This window comes from Zootoca vivipara, chromosome 10 (genome assembly GCF_963506605.1).
Source record: "Zootoca vivipara chromosome 10, rZooViv1.1, whole genome shotgun sequence".
NCBI classification, from domain to species: domain Eukaryota; kingdom Metazoa; phylum Chordata; class Lepidosauria; order Squamata; family Lacertidae; genus Zootoca; species Zootoca vivipara.
The window spans coordinates 398558-416287 of NC_083285.1; the positions used below are offsets into that span (position 1 = coordinate 398558).

The following is a 17730-nucleotide window of genomic DNA, read 5'->3' on the forward strand; positions in this document are numbered from 1 at the left end:
TTTTAGGACAAAAATTATTTTTTATTTGTCTGCACATGTTTAACATTAAAGTGTTGACCTGTCATATTCAGCTATGCTTCATTTATGCAAACTGTCTAAGTTCTAACTTTGGATACCATCAAGACTGAGCTTCCAATAAAAAATGACAGCTCACCTTTGTTTGAATCAGGCATCTCCAAACTTCGGCCCTCCAGATGTTTTGGACTACAATTCCCATCTTCCCCGACCACTGGTCCTGTTAGCTAAGGATCATGGGAGTTGTAGGCCAAAACATCTGGAGGGCCACAGTTTGGGGATGCCTGGTTTGAATCAATTGATTTAGCCCAAGCTGCGTCCCATGTATAACAGGTAGGCAAACCTCTAATTCTTCCATACCTTCTCTCCTTCCCCTTTCACACCAAAGCAGACCACCCAATTATATCCATAACAGTGTATACAGAAGGGATGTGGAACCTATTGCCCTGCAGATGCTGCTGGACTACAACTCCAATAATCCACTGCCCATGTTGGCTGCAGCTAATGGGAGTCGTAGTCCAACAATGTCTGGAGGGCCAGAGGTTTCCCACGCCAATGTACAGTGTTCATCCATACCCACATGCAGCTGTCCATAAGCTGTTCAACAGTTGGATATTACCCAGATCTCCCACAAGAAATAAAAACCAAGCTCTTGCTATCCATTGCAAATCTGTACTGGAAAAACTAAAGGATTTTCTTTAGTCTGCTAGTCAATAGAAAAATAATGATAAACATTAGGAGCAAGTTAAAGACTTAGTGACACTTTACAGTCGTACCTTAGTTGTCAAACGCTCTGGAACTCGGACATTTTGGCTCCCAAACGATCGAAACCCAGAAGTGACTTTTCCGACTGTCAAACATTATTTTGGAAGCCAAACGTCCAATGGGGCTTCCGCAGCTTCCGATTGGCTGTAAGAGCTTCCTGCAGCCAATCAGAAGCCGCGATTTGGAAGTTGAATGATTTGGAAGTCGAAAAGACTTCCGGAACAGATTCCATTCGACTTCCAAGGTATGACTGTATTCTGTTTCTCACACAGAAAATAATTCCATGCAATAAAACACCGTGCGTCAGTATGCATGCCTGGGGCATTTAATTCATTATGACTTCACAAGGTTGCCTACCAAATGAAACCAGACATTCTGATCTATCAAACAGTAACAATCAAAGCACAGGGCTTTGGGCATAAGGAACATATTAAAAATAAAAAGTTTGGCAACTCTCAATTTGTGATTACTTCCCACTAGTGCAATGCCATACAAAAGACTGAATATTTTGTCAACAGGGAGATGGTTTCCTGGAAACACAACACCAGACGTCTTTCCACACGATTAAGGCTCAACAGTAATATACAACTTGTTTTTCTCAAGAAGTTCAAATTTTATGGTCAAGTCCCAAGACCTCTGGTGGTTAATCTGGAGCAGGTTGACTATGACTGCCACTTCTTGTCTTCAGCTGTGATTGAGCAATGTCAGCTAAAGCATTCTGTATCTTCTCCAAGAGCATATCCCCACGATAAACTACCTCTTCAAGACGTGCAGCTGCCTCGTGATTCTCTTCCTCCAAGCGATGCAAACTGGCAGCCTATACATTTGGAAAAACATAGAAACGCTGAGAGCACATTTGTTTAGTCCTTTAAAACTGACGAGGATTTACTCGGGGGGGGGGGGGGGAGGGCAGGAGGTAAGAGCCATTTCTGGGACCCTCTTATTTTTAGCCTGTGAATAGCTGGTGTCTTATAACAATTTGTAATACTGCATGTTTTTACGCATTTCAGTAACACAGAACCTGAAAAGTCTAACACTGTACAGTTTCATTTATTGGAGACAACTCTCTTAATGACTTCGCAGAAGTGGTAGGGCACATGCTTTGCATCCAAAAAACCCTCCAGGGCTGAGAAAACACTACCACCTGAAACCCTGCAGAGTTACTACCAGTCCGTGTTGACAATACTAAACTAGATGGACCAATGGTCTGACTTGGTACGCAACAGCTTCCTATATTCCGACACCCCCTCAAGCACTCAAAAGTGGACTTCTTATTTAATTAAAATTTTTATCTTCCCTATCCAAAGAGCCCAGTGCATCACACAATCATGTAGCAAAATATAATTAAAAATAGAATTAAATACATTTTAATGTTTAAAAATAGATATAAAATGTTGTTTTTAAAAAACAGGTATACCAGTATACCCCCACAGCTAATAATTTCTATGTTATCAAGAACTGTATTTAAGATAGATCGATTAAGCTTTTTAATGGTCACAGCAGGAACTAGGCCAGTCTTCAGTTCTTGGGCAAGCTACCAGCACAGAGCGGCCTCTCAACTCCAGGTTTGGTCCATTTTCATATAGTTATAGAACAAAGGCCAAGTTATAGAACAAAAACAACCTTGGTTGCTCTACTACATCAATCAGGAGTTGGATTTGCAGAGGTTTGATGTCATAAAATTGGGTACACTTCTGGACTAACAGGCTGAAATGGGGCTTTGGCATCACAAATCATTCTGGGAAGTGCAGTTCCAGAAGGGGGATCTGGGAGACACGTTTCGAGTCAATGGTTCCCTACAGAGATCACCACCCCCACCAAAGAAAATGCTGTCTGAGGTGATAAACCATACTTTTCCAGATGCTGGACCTCAGCTCCCATCAGCCCCAGCCAGCATGGCCAATAGTCAGGAATGATGGGAGTTTGAGTTCTGCAGCATCTGGAGGGCCAGTCATGGTTGTTTCATATTCTTAGCATCCAGTAGTACACAAAAGCAGTATTACACAAAGCATATGAGCCATTTAAATTTCATTTTTACCTGTAATGTGGCTGTTGATTCCTCACTGGGCAAAGAATCTATTAATACGTCAATATCCTTGGCAGTTCTTGCAATCAACGCAGCAAACAGCTGGGCATATTCTGTAAAAGCAACAACATTGACACCATCTTTATAAATTGCAGAAGATCAAGTTGTTCAGGTCATAGTTTAGAAGAAATAAAATTTCAAGATGCACAAGAATATTGATAATGACAGATATTTTTCTTATTTTACTTGTCTTCTGAGAGTAATTATAATAACTACTGTAAAGATTTACTGTACAGCACATGGGAATGGAGTACAGAAAGTCTAAAACAACCACATTTCCCTACAGAGTGCAAACAAGTTGGATCTAGTGTTGGTTTTGCCTAAGCAGAAAGCACTTTGTTCATGCAAGGCAGGGCACCTGATTTTCAACAATCCCACTACCTATATTGGAATGCAGCAGCAAGACTGGTGACTGGGAGTGGCTGCTGGGATCATATAACACTGGTCCGAAAGGATCTTCATTGGCTCCCAGTATGTTTCCGAGCACAATTCAAAGTGTTGATGCTAACCTTTAAAGCCCTAAATGAACTCGGCCCAGTATACCTGAAGGAGTGTCTCCACCCCCATCATTCAGCCTGGACACTGAGGTCCTCCTCTGAGGGTCTTCTGGTGGTTCCCTCACTATGAGAAGTGACGTTAGAAGGAACCAGGAGGCCTTCTTCGTAGTGGCACCCTCCCTGTAGAACGCCCTCCCTTCAGATATCAAGGAGATAAAGAACTACATCATTTTTAGAAGACACCTGAAGGTACTAGGGAGTTTTTAATGTTTGCTGTTTTACTATGCTTTATATATGCTGTGAGCCACCCAGAGTGACTGGGGAAACCCAGCCAGATGAACAGGGTATGTATGTATGTATGTATGTATGTATGTATGTATGTATGTTGTCTTAAGTGTTCTACCAGTGGAAGGCAGGGGAAGCGCATAGCCACTCTGAGCCAGAGTGGAGAAGTACAATTTTTGCACCCACCTGGGCTTGTGCCATGGGATAACCTGGCCAATCCCTAGGTATGCCCCTGCTACTATGGCAAAGCCTCCACAGGATAGGTTCTATTATGTTAGTACATTAATGAACAGGAAACAATATTATGAGATGTGAGCATTGTGATGGCCATTTAAGTTTCACAGCACAATCCCTTTGCATATTTACTTAAAAATCAGTTCTACAACGTTCAGTGTAGCTTACTCACAGCATCTTCATGCTGCAATCCAAAACATGTTTACTAGTTAGGAAGGCCCACTCAACATGGTAAGACTTGTAAGAATCACAGAATTGAAAGGGACCCCAAAGAGTCCTCTAGTGCAACTTCCTGCAATGCAGGAATCTCATAGAATAGGTTAAAACAAGCATGTTGTTGTTTAGTCGTTTAGTCGTGTCTGACTCTTTGTGACCCCATGGACCAGAGCACACCAGGCACTCCTGTCTTGCACTGCCTCCCGCAGTTTGGTCAGACTCATGTTTGTAGCTTTGAGAACACTGTCCAACCATTTCGTCCTCTGTCGTCCCCTTCTTGTGCCCTCCATCTTTCCCAACATCAGGTTAAATGACCTTACTATGCAAGTGACAATACACAAATACCAGAGTTTCACAGATTTAGTTTGCTATAAGATGCTTCACATCTGAGCAATTGGAGGCAGGGCAGTAGCATCACTATAAGTCAGAAAAGCGGTATATTCCTGCAGTCCATAGTCCCCAGGCTGTCCAACTTATAGCCACAAGAACCCAAACAAAAACTTATGGTGGTATGAATATGTCTTATAGGTTCATTCAATGTTTACTTGGAGGAATTACTCATGGACAATTAAACTGAGGCAAATGTTAGCAGTCTCTCTTACATCAGTTGCAGAGAACCTTTAGCCCTCTAGATTTTGGTAAAGGATCAACTCCCATCATCCCTAGCCATTGACCATGTTGGAGTTGGAGTTCAGCAACCTCTGGAGGGGCAAGAGGTTCCCCACACCTGCTTTACACACTTGTACGCCCTACAAATAATCCCTGCCAATTCATTATTGATTAAAAAGCTGTTAAGGAAGAAACTTACATAATCATTATTAAAAAGTAAAGGAGAGTTACTGGGTTTCATTGTTCTTGTTACATCTGTTTATTTTATAAAACCAGTAAGACATTTTTTTAAAAGTAAAGGACTTTACTTTTACTTTAAAGGAATTAAAAAGAGAGATTCCCATTTTACATTACAGTGCATTACATTACTCTTCTCTCCCTGAAAAGTATTACCGGGAAGTTTACTTGCCTTCTGTAGGATTAGTAGGCTGATCCTTGTTTATTGCCGTTTGAATATTGGTGAAGGAAGCGGGTGGGGCACACTGCTGCAATACTCCAATCGCATTACAAAATTGATCTGCAAGCTATAGACAAATACACAAAATACACGAAGCATCACCCGTCAGCTGCTTCAGGCATCTCATGAAGCACCTTTTTATGCCCAGGCTCCTCCCCTGACTCATAAGCTTGGACCTTACTCATGTTTTTATGACCCTCTTTTTACTGCTTTACCCCTGCGTTTTTGCACACTGCTTAGGGGTTTTGAATAATAAGTTCTTCAGAAAGGCTTTTACATTAAAATAATAATAATAATTACACGGTAGCATCACGATATCCAGTACGGCCCTTCTTATGCCCAGCCACAGGCTCCCTTCCCGCTCCTCCTACCACCCCACCCCCCCTTTTTAATGGGCCCAGGGATGTTAAGCGCAAGACACAAGCCCCGTCCCGGGCGAAACACGGCCTCCCGCGCCGCCCCGGCTCACCGAGTTCACGGCATCCTGCAGCTGCGTGAGGCGGTCCGCCATGGCGCCCCAGTCCCCGCATTCAGAGGCGGCGCCCTCTTCCTCAGCTCCTCATTGGGCGCAGCCAATGGACGCAGCCAATGGACCGAGCAGGAGCGGGGAGGCGGGCGTTGAGGTTGCCAGGGCCACGCCTCGGAAGCGTTCCCTTTTTGGTCCGACTCGCTGTCGGTGCCATACGGGGAAAACAACGAGTAAACCCAGGCGAGAGTCTCGTCTCTGTGGCAGCGAGAACCGTTTGGTGGTGCGCCCTCTATCGGAAAGGAGGAGCGAGGCGTTTCCACTCTCATTTTGAGAAAGCAAAAAGGGGGGAAAGTCTTATGGCACCTAGTAAAGAAAGGTAAAGGGACCCCTGGCCATTAGGTCCAGTCGCGACCGACTCTGGGGTTGCGGAGCTTGAGAGTTTTTGGTGCGTATGGTACACATGGCAGCGGAAGAGTAAACGGTGAGGTCGGAGGAAAATGAAAGTAATACGTTATTAGCAGTGTTGCAGTATTATGTTGAGGCTGTGGCCATTCGTAAAGCAGTGTTGGCGGTGTTTATTTTATCGATTAAAGGAAATTTATATACACTAAGACTAAGCCATTTACGAGAAATATTAAAAGCATCAATAAAAACAGTTAAAGGTCATTAAAACCAACAGTGAAAACTATTAAGGCACATCAGCACTTCCATGATAGGCTTTCCAAAACAAAAATGTTTTCAAGCAGACACTGAATGGAGTACAGAAATCAATAGGCAGGAAGTTCCAAAGTTTAGGTGTCACCACATTAAGAGATTTTGTTACAAATGTGGAACGTGATGTGTTCTCATTTTGTATTTTTCTGCTCTAAATCACCCTGGGATTGCTGGGTGAAGGGTGGTATACAAATTAAATAAATGATAAGAATAAGCATTATGAGGCACCAATACTGTAATGGTACCAGTTCCACAGGTTTACGCAGTTGAGTGGATGAACATGGGGTAAGGCAGATATATCCTGGCATTTGTAAGCTAGTGTGATTAAACTGTCACTATTCCTTTTCAATTCATTTGTACATAGAATTGGACCTCTAAATAAATGTGCTAATATTTAAGGTGCCACAAGATTCAGTTGGTCTTGATGAATCATGTGGCTTTACATTGCAGTTTTCCCTTGTTTGAGCATAACCATCTCCAATCCACAAAAGCTTATGCAATAAAGTAATACATATGTTAGTGTTTTAAGATTCTACAATATTCTTTTGTGGTGTTTGCTGCAACAAACTAATCCAGCTTCCCCTCTGATTGGCAGTAGAGAAACAGATGGAGCTGCTAGAGCTTTCAGCCTTTGTGCACTCACTTGGAGTAAATGTGTGCAGGATAACTCAGTGGCAGAGAACATGGCTTACATGCAAAAAGTCCCACCTCTAATCCCTGGACTCTGCCTGAAACTTGCAGAGTCAGTGTGGGCAACCAATGGTCTGACTTAGTGTAAGGCAGCTTCTGACATTTCCAATTTCTCAGGAAGAAGTTCTGTTGAAATCAGTGGTGATGTATTACGAAATGCTGTGAAAAGGATGCTGTCAACCTCTGTACTGTATAGCTCATTTGGTAGAGCATGAGATTCTGCACCTGTTGAATTTTTGCAAATCATGCAACTGTTCTGCACTTACTAGTAAGCACCACTGATCTCTGCAAGATTTACTTCTGAGAAACATGTATCTGACAGGGCTATTACTATGGAGAAAACCTCGTTCAACTCAGAAAGAATTGAGCAAACAGGGCTGAAACTTTGTTGTTGTTGTTTAGTCATGTCCAACTCTTCATGACCCCATGGACCATAGCACGCCAGGCACTCCTGTCTTGCACTGCCTCCTGCAGTTTGGTCAGACTCATGTTCGTAGCTTCGAGAACACTGTCCGACCATCTCGTCCTCTGTCGCCCCCTTCTCCTTGTGCCCTCCATCTTTCCCAACATCAGGGTCTTTTCCAGGGAGTCTTCTCTTCTCATGAGGTGGCCAAATATTGTAGCCTCAGCTTCACGATCTGTCCTTCCAGTGAGCACTCAAGGCTGATTTCCTTAAGAATGGATAGGTTTGATCTTCTTGCAGTCCATGGGACTCTCAAGAGTCTCCTCCAGCACCATAATTCAAAAGCATCAATTCTTTGGCGATCAGCCTTCTTTATGGTACAGCTCTCACTTCCATACATCACTACTGGGAAAACCATAGCTTGAACTATACGGACCTTTGTTGGCAAGGTGGTGTCTCTGCTTTTTAAGATGCTGTCTAGGTTTGTCATTGCTTTTCTCCCAAGAAGCAGGCGTCTTTTAATATCGTGACTGCTGTCACCATCTGCAGTGATCAAGGAGCCCAGGAAAGTAAAACCTCTCACTGCCTCCATTTCTTCCCCTTCTATTTGCCAGGAGGTGATGGGACCAGTGGCCATGATCTTAGTTTTTTTGATGTTGAGCTTCAGACCATATTTTGCGCTTTCCTCTTTCACCCTCATTAAAAGGTTCTTTAATTCCTCCTCACTTTCTGCCATCAAGGTTGTGTCATCAAAACACCCTGCACGGTGTGTTTAGGGAAGCTTTTAATGTTTGATGGATTTCTGTATTTTAGAATTTCTGTTTTTTTGGAAGCCGCCCAGAGTGGCTGGGGGAACCCGGCCAGATGGGCGGGGTATAAATAATAAATTATTATTATTATTATCAGCATATCTGAGGTTGTTGATATTTCTTCCAGCAATCTTAATTCCAGCTTGGGATTCATCCAGTTCAGCCTTTTGCATGATGAATTCTGCATATAAGTTAAATAAGCAGGGAGACAATATACAGCCTTATTGTACTCCTTTCCCAATTTTGAACCAATCAGTTATTCCCACATAGAGATTTCTCAGGAGACAGATGAGGTGATCAGGCACTCCCATTTCTTTAAGAACTTGCCAAAGTTTGCTGTGATCAATACGTAGTCAATGAAGCAGAAGTAGATGTTTTTCTGGAACTCTCTAGCTTTCTCCATAATCCAGCGCATGTTTGAAACTACACACATATATAAAATGCTGTGAAAATGCTTTTATTAAGAAAACATTTAAATATATATATGGAATTTTCCATTAGCTCACCCCCACCAACTAGTGTCACATTTGTATAATGCACTTAAACCACACTTAAAACGTGTTTGTGCTGAAAAAGATGGCAACTGTAATTAGAAACCACCAGCCTCTTTCAGGGCCCATAAACCTGCACATCAGCTCAGGGGGTAAGACCCAGCCAGCATAATTGATCACAAGACTTGGCGCACATACACCATTTCAATGGCACTTTGGGGGGGGGCCCTCCAACATGGGAGTAGCCAAGAGGGGGCAGATCGCCTGAAAAAAAGCTCAACCACTTTGGTTGCCCCCCCTTAACAAAATCCTGGCTACGCTCATGCCCTGCACGGTCCCTAGGAATTGGCCCTAGGCACCAGCTCCTTTGCCCCAGGCCCCTCCCTTGGTTATATATAGTAGACCCCTAGAAGTCCATGTAGTCTAGCCTGCTCCTGCGCCCCATCTCCCATGCCCATTCATCTGAAACGCCAATAGATTTTCTTTCCATAATTTAAGACTGCATTTGCGGATTAGTTATTCCCCTCCACACTCTTGAAGCAAGAAATCATTTTTTTATTTTTTTAAGGTGAACTGAATTTTCAAGCATTTGACATTTCGGGTGAAGCGGCATTTCCCATCCACGGATGCAAACAAAGCAACTGAGCTGCCATTTTTGGGGAATGAGGGTTGCTGCAACCTTTTCCCCTTTGCCAAACAAACTCCGCGGGACGTGCTGCTGCTGTTGTCTCTGCGCAAACACGCGCGGGGAAAAGGGAGGCTGGGGAGAGAAGGGTTCCCTCCCCGGAAGTGAGCTCCTGCTGGCCTGTTCCGCAGCCGGAGGGTTTGGGCATAGAGGCGCGTTGCAGCCGCGCGCTCCAAGGACAAGGGAGCGCGCGCCTTGGAGCAGGGATGAGACTCGGCGCTTGCTGCCCGGGGTAGTAGAGCCTGCTTGCACCGCCGCTCCCATTTCTTTCTCTCGGCTTGTGTGGTGTGTTTGTTTGTGTGCATGCGATCCCTCGCCTCGCGCTCCGGATCCTCTTGCGCGTGGAGAGACGGCGGTTAGTCTGCAGGCACCATGTGGCTCCTTTCCCTGTTTCTAGTACTCGGGGGCTTTTACAGGTGCGAAGGTGCAGAGGACGCCGCGGCAGGTAAGGCCACAAAGGCTGATGCTTCTAAAGAAATCCTGTACCCAGTTTATCTGGGTTTGCTAACTGACCAGACAAGTGAAATATTGTGCCGCATCTGGTTTCGTTTCTGGGAAACGGTCCCCCCATGCCTGTTGCATGCCCGAAGTTAACGTACGGTAGTTTGGGGCCGTCTGGATACTGGCTGGAGTGCTCGTGGCTTAAAGCTGTTTTCCTTCCAAAGGGATCATGGTGTAGAAGCCAGGAAGGGCTGTCTTGTTCATCGGTAGTCGGTCAACAAAGCAGGCTGTATTATGCGCCTTGGATTAATGCTGCTGTGTGTTTTCGGGGCTGTGTATGAAAACTGTTGATTCAGTTAAAGCAAAGGAATATCCCCCCTTTATCTAATCGGTACTGTGTTCTGTTTTGCACAGTGGGCAACAGCAAACCTGAGTTTGCCACCAGGTGTCCTCTCAACCTGGCTCCTCCTTTATATGGTTCACTGTCTCCTGTGTCACATTAAACTTTTGGAGGGGGCAATGGGCATGTTTTGTGTGTGTGTTTTTTTAAAAAAACAAAACCCTAAGCTCTAGTTACAGGTAGGTAGCTGTGTTGGTCCGAGTCGAAACAAAATAAAAAAATTCTTTCAGTAGCACCTTAAAGACCAACTAAGTTTTTATTTTGGTATGAGCTTTCGTGTGCATGCACACTTCGTCAGATACACTGAAACAGAAGCCACCAGACCCTTATGTATATTCAGAGGGTGGGGGTGGGGGTGATGGGAATGGGTGATGGGCTGATAGGAGTGGTAAACCTGTTGATGACTGTTAACGACTGTTAACGACTGCAATTGGTCTTGTGGGGGAAAAGCAAGGGCTGAGGTGCTAAGGAAAGCTTGATCATGTATAATGAGATAAGAATCCTATGTCTCTGTTCATTCCAGGTGGCTCCATGGTTTTAAGCTTGCTAATGAGTTGCAATTCAGCAACTTCTCTTTCGAGTCTGTTTCTGAATTTTTTCTGTAATAAAACAGCTGCTTTGAGATCTTGTATAGAATGTCCTGGGAGATTGAAGTGTTCTCCTACTGGTTTCTCTGTCTTGTGATTCCTGATGTCAGATTTATGTCCATTTATCCTTTGGCGTAGGGTTTGGCCTGTTTGTCCAATATAGAGAGCTGATGGGCACTGTTGGCATTTGATGGCATACACAATGTTAGAAGATGAGCAATTAAATAGTCCTGAGATGGTATGTTGGATGTTGTTGGGGCCAGTAATGGTGTTGTCCGGGTGTATGTGGCAGCAAAGTTGACATCTGGGTTTATTGCAGGCTCTGGTACCAGTGTCCATGTTAAGTCTGGTGGTTGTATTATTGTGGGTGAGGAGTTGTTTAAGATTGGGTGGCTGTCTGTAGGCAATGAAAGGTCTTCCTCCCAGAGCTTGAGAAAGAGAGCTGTCATTGTCTAGGTTGTAGATCTCTGATGATGCGTTGTACTGTTTTAACTTAGGAGCTGTATGTGATAACTAGTGGTGTTCTGTTATTTTCTTTTTGGGGTCTGTCTTGCAGCAGGTATCAGTCTGGCCCTGTTGATCTGTTGTTTAACTTCATCAGGTGGATATTTTAGTTCTAAAAAGGTTTGCTGTAGATCTCTTAGGTGAGATTCTCTGTCTGTAGAGTTGGAACAGATGCGTTTGTAACGTAGGGCCTGGCTGTATACGATGGATTGCTGTAATTTTTACCTTGGTACAGCAGGCAGGCAAGCTTCTACACACTCATGAACACACCTCTCTCTAGCTGAGATCCCGGCAAGCAGAAGGAATTATTGGAGTCCAAGGACCCATTCCAGCCAGAGAAAAACACTCAAGGAAGCTGCAAAGGAGGGTCAGGGAGGGGGCTTCCTTGTTTTTGGCTGGCAATGGGAATATTGGCATTACAGTAGTTGCCTATATTACCCGCTTGTCTTCCAATGGAAGCAAAGCAGTCATGGGAATTGTAGGCTTTAAAAGAACCGGTCATGTGTCTTCATAGTTTGAGTCATGTGCCTTGGCATCTGTGCAGTGTTCTTGGTTCCCTGAGCTGATGAACTAGCATGTCTTTTATTGCTGAGACAAAGGCTTAAGCTTTGCTGTGGATAATGCAGAAGGAACAGCAGCAAATGTGTCATTGGACGCAATTACATTATATGTAAATGCTCAAACTAGTTTTGCAGCTCTCACTGGTTTGTCAGAGTTCTTGCTGCAATATTGCATGAGCTTTGATAATAGTCTACAGAAGACCAACTTAATTAATATTAGAAGCAGGGAGCATTTTTACAGCGTGATGAATGTGACTATTCTAGGGCTGTGGTATTTTTCAATACTGTACAATGCTGGGAACCTAAACTGCTTTTCCTTTGACTTCAAAGTCAAACCTTTATTGCGTTAGCATATAGCCATAGCAAAATAAAACAATACAAAAATGCCAGAGACAAGCAACAAAGCATAATTCAAGGCGATATTGCTGGCATAATAACATTTAAATTACCCCTAGACAATAATGCAAATATTTAGGTGCCAGCGCCAAAAATCTAATATGCAGATATATGTAAAGCATAAAATAGCCCAAAATAGGCTCGGCACATTGAGTTAAAAATGAAATAGAGAGAAGAGAATTAAAACAGGTCCAGGTCTAGGACACACTACCCTGTTAGGGTAGCCCTGAGTTTCAGAGCCTGCACTATGAAGATTGCCACCCTTTGACTTCAGAAGGCTTATTAGAACACAATTATCAGTTGTATGTTCCTGCCCAAAATTAAGGTACTGTAGTACCATAAAATGGGCAGCTTTGCTGCTTTTGCTCATCTTAGGTCAGGAATGAGACGGCATTACATAAGTCAAGAGAGACTACTTAAACATCAAGAAATAATTTGTTTTAAAATACCAATACAGCACATAGTTCAACTGTGGAATTTGCTCCCACCAGAAGTAATGAGGCCACCAAATTGGATGGCTTTAAAGGAGGATTAAAGAACCTAATAGAGGATAAGGCCACAATCTGCCGCCACTGTCTGAATACCATTTGCTCAGAATCCCAAGTGGGGAGAGAGCTGTTGCCCTCAGGACCTGCTTTCAAGCATCGCAGAAGCGTCTGGCGGGACACTGAGAACAAAAGGCTGGACTAGATGGGCAACTGGCCTGATCCAGTGGGGCTTTTCTCGTGATCTTATTTTTCAGACTCTGGCTTTTGTTTCTGTTTTGGAATTGGAAAACAAATGAGTCTCTCCAATGTGCATTCCTTTTATTTGTCATTAAGGCAGCTCTGGAGAGGCGTTAAGAGAGAAAACCTCTCCTTACTGGTGTAGCCAGTGGCTCAGCAATCAGACATTGTTCCAAAATGGTTAAGTCCAGTCAAAGGCAACTGGGGTTGCGGCACTCGTCTCACTTCAGCCCGAAGAAGCCGGTGTTTGTCCGCAGACAGCTTTCCGCCTCATGCATGACTAAACTGCTCAACTGCTTTCCGTTACCAGCATGACTAAACTGCTTCTGGAGCAATGGGACACTGTGATGGAAGCCAGAGCACACAGAAACACCGTTTACCTTCCCGCTGCAGTGGGACCCATTTATCTACTTGGGCTGGTGTGCTTTTGAACTGCTAGGTTGGCAGGAGCTGGGACAGAGCAACAGGAGCTCAACTCATTCTAGTTTGCCCCCAAGCTCCTCCCTACAAGGATCAACATTGAGACTGAGGAAGCTGGCAGGCAGAGTCACCCCCTGGACTGCATAGACCATCTTGGCTGTGAGTCCTGGAAAATTCCAAATTAAAAATTCCAATAGCCTTGATTAGTACTAGGGTGTTACCTGTGGTGGAACTGTATATTAAGCTTTTCATTTTCTGCTTCAGGCAGCAGGGGTTACATAAGTGTTTGACCCCTGTTCCGCAGATTGTATACAAACACTAAGGTATGCTTTATTTTTTGTATTTGTCTGTATTTTTTCAATGTTAAGATATTGTGGACTGTATAGACTCGTGTTCATGCTGGCCATTGGCCTCAATATAATGTATGACAGCTGTCAAGGTTGTTATGACTGCTCCTGAGTAACGACCTTCCACATGCTTGTCTTTCAAAAGTCTTTATTAGTGCACATTATTTACAGTGTAAAGAGCTGCTGGTTTCATGTCTCCTTATTCCGAATCAGAATCCGGCACTGCCCCTTTTCGCGACTTTGACCAACATAAAAGCCTCGGGACAGTGAATCTCCTCCCCTTTCTCCTCCTTCTCAATCCTGGTGTCGGGAGGAAGGGTCTACGGTCTGCCTTATTCCTGTCCACCCTTCCCGCCTCTCTCTCTTCCTGCCTGTGGAGCAGGGGCTCTCCAATGCTGCCAGAGCCCTGGCACTCCTTCTCCGTCTCCTGACTCACCCCTTCAGGCCCTGCACTTTCATGACTGCTTGCAGACGGGCTGCTTCTGATGAGGGGGGGGGGGTTCTCTGTAATCCCTCCCCCTTACAACATATATATATTTATTTGATTTATTTTTTGTAGTTAAAAAACTGAAGAAGACCAAACCGAAACAGTATGATTACCTTGGATCACTGTCTCGCATGTCGTTATAGTTGATAAAGTTAAAAACAGATACATTTCACCTGTTGGAATTGGTCGACGTGTTGCCTCTTTTTGGGGGGGTGTATTTTGACTTAAAGTTCATGTGTAGCAGTTCTGCTACCAGACGCAGGGGTGTGGACACAGCAGTAGCAGGTTGCTCATCTTGTTGTATGTTAACACCAGGTCTGATTTTAATGTCATTTCACTTCAGAGAACTATTGAACTAAATGCAGCCCTAAAAAGGTAAAGCACCCCCGACCATTAGGTCCAGCCGTGGACGACTCTGGGATTGCGCGCTCATCTCATTTTACTGGCCGAGGGAGCCGACGTTTGTCCGTAGGCAGCTTCCGGGTCATGTGGCCAGCATGACTAAGCCGCTTCTGGCGAACCAGAGCAGCGCACGGAAATGCCGTTTACCTTCCCGCTGGAGCGGTACCTATTTATCTACTTGCACTTTGATGTCCTTTTGAACTGCCCTACAATCACTCAAATATGATATGCCCGTATTGATCAGCAGTTTTCACAAATGGTACTAACGTTCCGAAACAATCTAATCAGAATTATGCCGTGTTCAGAGCACATGGGTTATATAGGCTGTTCACAGATTAATTAATGAAAACATATGGAGCAAATGAAAAAAATGTGACAGCCACAATGTGAAGGGATTTCTGTGCCTTCTGTGTTGTGAGTCTTTGAAAACCCTTGTCAAGTAGAAAAGCAGAGAATGTGGAACAAAGTACCGTAGTCTTTACTAACAGAATGGTGCTTTATTTGGACAGGGCACTTGGTACAAAGTCAATTGAGGCCAAATTCAATAGTATCTCTTGTTATGTTAGCTATAGAAAATATCTTGTCTGTTTGAAACATAATGAGCACCATCCCCAATCAGGGTCCGCATCTGGCTCATTAAAACTAATGGATCTTAAGAATAATTGTGTACCTGTGTGACGCTGAATAAATCTCATTTTTTTGCAATGGGGTTTTGCATTGCCCAGCTTCCCTTGGCATTATATTTTGAAGTAAACTACTGTAAGTACTTTTTCTGTCATGCCTTGCACAGGTATTTGCACTAGATTGTCCTTTGGCTTTGGGCAGTGCTGCAATACAGAAAAGAAGAATCCTTCTTGAATGTGAAAATGACTCCTTGGCAGTGGTAATCTGCCTGCTCGAATATTGATGGGAGCGCACTGCCCCTTACTAACACTGTACAGTCGTACCTCGGGTTACGACCACCTCGGGTTGCGAACAATTCGGGTTACGAACTGCGGAAACCCGGAAGTATTTTCGCCACGCGCGCGTGCGCAGAAGCAGCGTGTGCGGTTTGCGCATGCGCAAAGTGCGAAAATAGTGCTTTGCGCATGCGCAAAATGGCGGTTTGGGTCGCGTTCGGGTTACGAACTTTTCGGGTTACGAACTTTTCGGGTTACGAACTGCGACCCGGAACGGATCGTGTTCGTAACCCGAGGTATTATTGTATCCTCAAAGTGCCTTTTAGTTTTCACTATCATATTTCTGTGAAATACATTCCTCACTGCATGTTTTCACATGCAGTACAAGTATTATGTGTTGTTGTTATCCACTTTCAAACAGGAAGAGGATCTACAAATTATTATTTGGTTCACTAAAGGTCTCACACACAGAGTTCTGTGGTGCTGTTTTTCAACTATGTGTCATGCCAAGATTCACGCCATTCGAATGAGCAAGATTCAGTTGTCAACTTTAACAAAAATTAAAATGTTTCACACTCATATAGGTTATAAGCAACTGTTACTGTTGGTAGCCCAGAACTTTGGCAAAGAAGCTGGTTTGTTTAGCATCTCATGATGTAGGGACAGGGACTCTGGATAAAGTATTTCTCTCTCTTTTAAAGCAGCATGAAACTGCTGTATAAAGTAGCTGTTCTCTGAAAAACCAGCACAGTTCAAGCCCAAAGTTGGGCATTTCCTGTGTACAAGAGACTTCGAAAAGGCAGGCATCAAGGAAGTGGCTCTTATTCCAGACTATTCTTGCCAATCCAGCAATTTACTTATGCACTAAGGAGAGCTGATAAATTCAATGATCTCAGACAGCAACTCTCAGAATCACATGGCTTGGATAAGGTTCAAAAATTACCTCCCCCCCCCAAAAAAAAGGCATAGCGATGATGCAAGCTTTCACTTCTTTTTTCTTTTAATTAAATTTTTCATTCTCTCATTTTACAAATATTTTAACAAAAAAGCAAAATCTTTACATAACCAGTCTCATTTCCCTCAACTTCCCTCCCCTCCTTTCTGCGGTTACTTATTTTATATCTTTTGCATATCCCGTTCAAAACTTTTTACTAATTTCCCCTTTATATTCCCTTTTCATTATTTCTTACTGTAGGTGTTTATGTCAATCCTGCCAATGTTTTAAGCTGTTTACAATACATCTTCAAATAATCAATACATTTTCCCTCTTCTGTTTTTAAAAGTATCTCTTTTTGGTTTCTTATTATTCTGGTAAGTTTTGCCATTTCTGCATACTCCATCAGTTTTAATTGCCAGTCCTCCTTCACCGAACTCTTTCTTCTTTCCATCTCTTGGCATAAGTCAATCAGACAGCCGTAGCATACATAATCCCCTCCCCTGTTCTTTATACCTAAAAGAAAAGCTGCTGGTTTTTTTAAAAACAAAAGTTATCTTCAACTCATTATAAATCAGTCCCCAGAAAGCTGTTGCTACCTTGCCTGACCACCACATATGGAAAAAGATACCCTCCTCTTTACATTTCAATCAGGTATCTGATTCCGACTTATACATTTTTGCTAATTTAGTAGGAGTCGGATACCATCTATACATCATTTTCATGTAATTTTCTTTTATTGCAGAGCACGCTATAAATTTCAAATCCACATTCCACATTCCTTCCCATGCTGCCATTTCAGTATTAAATCCTGTATCCATTGCCTAGTGTATCATTGATGATTCCACCTGTTCATCTTTCACTTGCCATTCTAATAGCATTTTAGACATTACTTTTTGATTCTTCTCTAACAGGTCCTTTTCTAGTTGAGAGGTTTGGTTTGTAAAGCCATTATTTTTGCCCAACTTAAATAACTTGTTAAGTTGATAATATTGTAACCAACTTGTTACTATTTCTTCAAACTGTTTAATTTAATCTTACCTTCTACCTCTGTTAGCAAATCTCTATATGTTATCCATTCATCACTCATATTTCTTTTTGTGGGGATTACACGAGGAAATGGCGCTGGCATGTGTGGGAATGACTGAGATCTGGTGCTGGCAAGCCACACCGATCTTCGAGAGTGTGGGCATTAGCGCGGCA

The 17730-nt window shown here is 43.4% G+C and overlaps 2 protein-coding genes across 3 annotated transcripts in view; one reads left to right on the forward strand and one right to left on the reverse strand.

Moving 5' to 3' along the window:
• MED21 (mediator complex subunit 21) lies at nucleotides 1-5735 on the reverse strand. The gene is made up of 4 exons (XM_035126725.2): nucleotides 5634-5735; nucleotides 5117-5231; nucleotides 2819-2919; nucleotides 1-1597 (listed from the first exon to the last, which is right to left on the reverse strand). The coding sequence occupies exons 1-4, from the start codon at nucleotides 5673-5675 to the stop codon at nucleotides 1424-1426; spliced, it is 432 nt and encodes a 143-aa protein (XP_034982616.1). The 5' UTR covers nucleotides 5676-5735; the 3' UTR covers nucleotides 1-1423.
• A 3788-nt stretch (nucleotides 5736-9523) lies between these two features.
• Nucleotides 9524-17730, forward strand: part of TM7SF3 (transmembrane 7 superfamily member 3) — a 30363-nt gene continuing 22156 nt past the window's right edge. Inside the window, exon 1 of one of the 2 annotated variants that reach the window (XM_060279474.1) lies at nucleotides 9524-9870. Coding sequence is in view for 1 of the 2 variants with exons in the window: in XM_035127841.2 (XP_034983732.2) it covers nucleotides 9798-9870 (73 nt within the window). In the remaining variant the exon portion in view is untranslated. The remainder of the gene's footprint in view (nucleotides 9871-17730) is intronic. The other variant, XM_035127841.2, reaches the window with a different exon arrangement.